We start from the raw sequence: 3,898 nt of genomic DNA on the forward strand, positions 1-3,898 counted from the left end.
GCACAGAAACGCTCGCCGGACATGCTGCAACACTGAAACAGTGCCTCTGGATGGCGTCACAGCAGACACATGTGACTTTTTTCATAGTATAGTTCGCCATAAGTGATTAGTTCTTTTTTTTACTTTAAAAAGCTGAAAAGGTAAAGTTGTAAAAATGTAATGTTTTCATGTTTTGAACCGCATATTTTGGGGCATTCCAAAGACCCACTGCAATTTATTGCAGTGAGATTGCAACGGAACTGGCCAATGTGCATAAATAAGAAGATACTAAAAAACAAACAAAAAATAACAGTTAATGAGTTAATAATGAGCTGAGTTAATAACTGTGTTGTTGTTTTTTTTTTTAAATAACTTGTTCGTCATTATATTGGTGGGTATGATAATAAACCTTCAAAAGTCACCATATATGGTTCCTTACCCAATACGTTAAAATGCATCATTTTCAGTCTGTTAATTGTCAAGTTCATACTAAAGTTAGCGCGGAGGCCAACATAACCAAAACGTGACAGAATATACAGTATTTGCAGAGTTGTCAATATTACGTGGGTACGCCAATATTATCTTGTGTACCACAAGTAATAGTATTACACTACTTATTATTGTTTACAATAGTAACATTATTATTACGTATCATATTACCTCCTATACCCAACCCCACAAAAAGTGACGTTCAGGTGTTACTTTGGTAGCACATATACTAAAAGTGACGTTCAGTATAATGCATGCGGTCAGTTCAGTTCAGACCTGAACAACAGAGTCACTAATCAGCCACTTGTACTATTGCATGCAACACTATTACTGCCTTCTGAAAAAACATTTCAGGTCACCGTTTGCACAATGCACTTTTCCGTTGTGAATGCAATACACCCAAAGTTGTTTGGGAGCACAACTTTGGTATTTCTTTCGGAACCACTTCTTCCGGGTTCCATCAGATTGAGCCGCAGTCTGCTGCTGCTGCTGAAGGGCAGTTGAGGATTTTCTATTGAGTTTTCCTCTGCTCATCCATTGATATGCCGAGGCTGCTGCGGCACGTGTTTCCATACGCCTCAGCCTTCACCTCATGGGGCGTCAGGGTCAGTGTCGGGCTAGAAGGCTCACGCTACACGGACGAACGTCGCGAGGTAGTGACACGGTTTGATACTTCGGGTTAACGGCGGGTGAGGAATCGGAGGGTGCAATTGTCTGACCTTCACGCCGTTTTCGAAAGCCTTTTCTGATCCCCGCATGTCTGTTTCAGGATGGATCACCATGATTGGCAGCGAGGGAGAAACAAAGGTCACAGGCACTACGAGGACGAAGACGGTGAGGAACAAATCTTCAGCAGGGAGGCGGCGACGGCCTCCGAGCTCGTTAAAGCCTCCCCCACTCGCAGTGTTCAAACATTGCTTTGTTGATTCGCGACAGCGATGAGCAACAGCGCAAGGAAATATTATATCGGCTAATATTGGGACACTGCGGTTGTAAATGATTGCTCGCATCCAATATTAATGCTATCGCTCTGATTCATTAAAGTTCAAGCCTATTCAGCTGCTAAACGAGCGATTAACTCGGCTGCCTTGCCGCTAATGGTGTACGACAGCCAATGGTTACTAATCCTAAAGGATGCTCCTCTGACATTCTTTAGTGCGGCAAACAAATCATCAGTGTTGCGCAGAATTGGGAATAAAGGCCCACACTGGAAGATTTTTGTAGCACCTAGTGCTGAGAAATATATATATATATAAAAAAAATTGTCTCTGGCCACAATGTCACTTTAGATTTCAAAATAAACCAGGCCATGAGACTGGTGGGTCAACAGATGCTCCACATTTCATCTGGAAAACTCCACCATTAATCTGCGTTTTCTGTGCAAATAGAAACGCTCATTAAAAGCGAAAAACAGCTTTTTGCTTTTAGCAACTTCACATCCCTGAATAGATGCATTTGTATGCTATGCCAAATGTGTGGTGTTTTGGTTCTTTGCAATGCCTCTCCGGTGGAGTCACATGTTTCCTATTTGCAAACAAGAGCCTCAGTCTCAAATGAATAAACAAAATTGAAATATCCCTTAATGTGCTGATGTCATGCATTCCTATTGGCATTTTAATGCTGTTCAGGTGTATTGAACCTTCCAACATACAAAAGGAAAAAAAAAAGTTTTCTTCTTGTCTCTCAGAGCCTCAGCCGGTCTACATCGGCGTTCCGGCCTCCCACAGACGGAAAAGGCGCAGACATCACTCGTGCGCCAGCGACGCCGACCGGGCTGCGCGGCACACACACTACGAGCACCACTCGCACCGCGAGCACTCCCACCGCGAATACTACCACGACCGGGAGGAGCACTACGAGGATGAAGAGGGCATCACAGGGCATCAGGAGCACACCGACCCCTCAGGTTGGCACCTTCTTGTCTTCAAAAGATGGTATCGGTTCCAAGCGTAAGATGCAAACTTCATTGGATCTAGCTCGAATGCTCCAATATGAACTTTCAGCAGGGGGTGCCAAGTGGCCTCAAGGCCTTTTTGCACTGCTGACAGGAGAGTTCAGCTCAACCCTGGAGTGGATTAGGGCTCCCTATGGCTTACAGTATGCCCGACACTTGTAGGAGGCCTCCTGTTATTGCCAACACAACTATCAGTGAGGAAGCCTAGCTGGTTAGAAAGACAAAGGATTTGTCTTTATTTCCCAAACATTTCATAGGGGCTCTATTCAACATGGAGATGTGAATGAATCCTCCTCAATCGCATATCAATTTGACACAATCGCGTGAACTACATGGAGAAAATTATTTCTTGTCTTTCAAAAAGTGCGACTGCATCACACAGACACAAGCAAATGCAAATTGTGTGCTTGTTCACAAAAACAATGGCGAAACTAAACGCGAGTACTTGCAATGGTGGTGCTGCCTAGTAACGTCCAGTTTTGACCTGGACGAAAAAGCACACGTGCAGAAGGTGTGCACGTGCAGAAGTCGTGCAAGCGGGTTGTGCACGCCTGTAATAAAAGAAAGGGTGCGAGGAAGGCCCGATAGCCGATGTCAGTTTTATAGCTGCTGGGATGAAGATCTGCTTCTTCTGTTAAATCAATCTACCTCATAAACTCGCATACAAAATCAATACCTCTGGGCACTGATTTTAAATGCAGTGAGTACAGTCTGGTTGCAAGTTTCAATTTTCAACAGCAGTGGGGGGAAAAAGAAGAGAGAAACAGCCCTCAACTCTGTACGTCTATTGAACATGCCAGCATTAATCTGCAATACCTCTAAATAAAGAAAGCCAGCTGGAGGTGTGCGATGTGGTGAGAGATGGTAGTGCACGCATGTATGTGGACTAATGTTTTGGTCCCAAGGGGCCATTAAGTCTGAAGCTTGTAAGCTGATTAGGCCCTAGGAACTCAGAGCTTTGTGTGTGTGTGGGAGTGTGTGTGTGTGTGTGTGTGTGTGTGTGTGTGTGTGTGTGTGTGTGTGTGTGTGTGTGTGCACACGCGCGAGGGCACTACTTGGGGTGAATGTCAGTTTGGTATGCAGAATGTTTTGCATGTCTGTTTATTCCATTCACAGCTTGTTGAAAAGGTACATGCAACATACATGAGAGCTGAGGCACCAGAGCATCAACTCTGGGCTCACTTCAAGGGAGATTTCTTTCTTCTTCTTTTTTTTTAAATGAATTAATTTAGGTCAAGTTGCCTTTTCTTTTCTTTTTTCTTTTTTTTTTTTTTTTACAAAACTTGCAGGCATGTGCAAGTTTGTAACAATGACTGTGTGCTCGTGGACTTCTGGGAGGAGAGTACTTCAGGGCCCTGTGGTGTGTGTCAACCCTCTTAAAGCCCTTTGGCTCTTTGCTGCTTTGGAGATTTCAGTGGATTTCTGCCGCAGCTTAGAGGAGAACTAGTTATTTCTTCAACAGAGCGCTGGAAAAGG

At 44.1% G+C, this 3,898-nt stretch overlaps 1 protein-coding gene across 1 annotated transcript in view; it reads left to right on the forward strand.

Annotated features, from left to right (window-relative positions):
* The first annotated feature begins 987 nt into the window (after nt 1–987).
* Nucleotides 988–3,898, forward strand: part of slc4a5b (solute carrier family 4 member 5b) — a 22,793-nt gene continuing 19,882 nt past the window's right edge. Inside the window, exons 1-2 of the mRNA XM_076029735.1 lie at nt 988–1,302; nt 2,156–2,374. Of these exons, the coding sequence (XP_075885850.1) occupies nt 1,239–1,302; nt 2,156–2,374 (283 nt within the window). The 5' untranslated portion in view covers nt 988–1,238. The remainder of the gene's footprint in view (nt 1,303–2,155; nt 2,375–3,898) is intronic.

The sequence above is a fragment of the Nelusetta ayraudi genome, unplaced genomic scaffold (assembly GCF_046127955.1).
Source record: "Nelusetta ayraudi isolate G7.1 ecotype Tasmania unplaced genomic scaffold, CSIRO-AGI_Nayr_v1 ptg000026l, whole genome shotgun sequence".
NCBI classification, from domain to species: domain Eukaryota; kingdom Metazoa; phylum Chordata; class Actinopteri; order Tetraodontiformes; family Monacanthidae; genus Nelusetta; species Nelusetta ayraudi.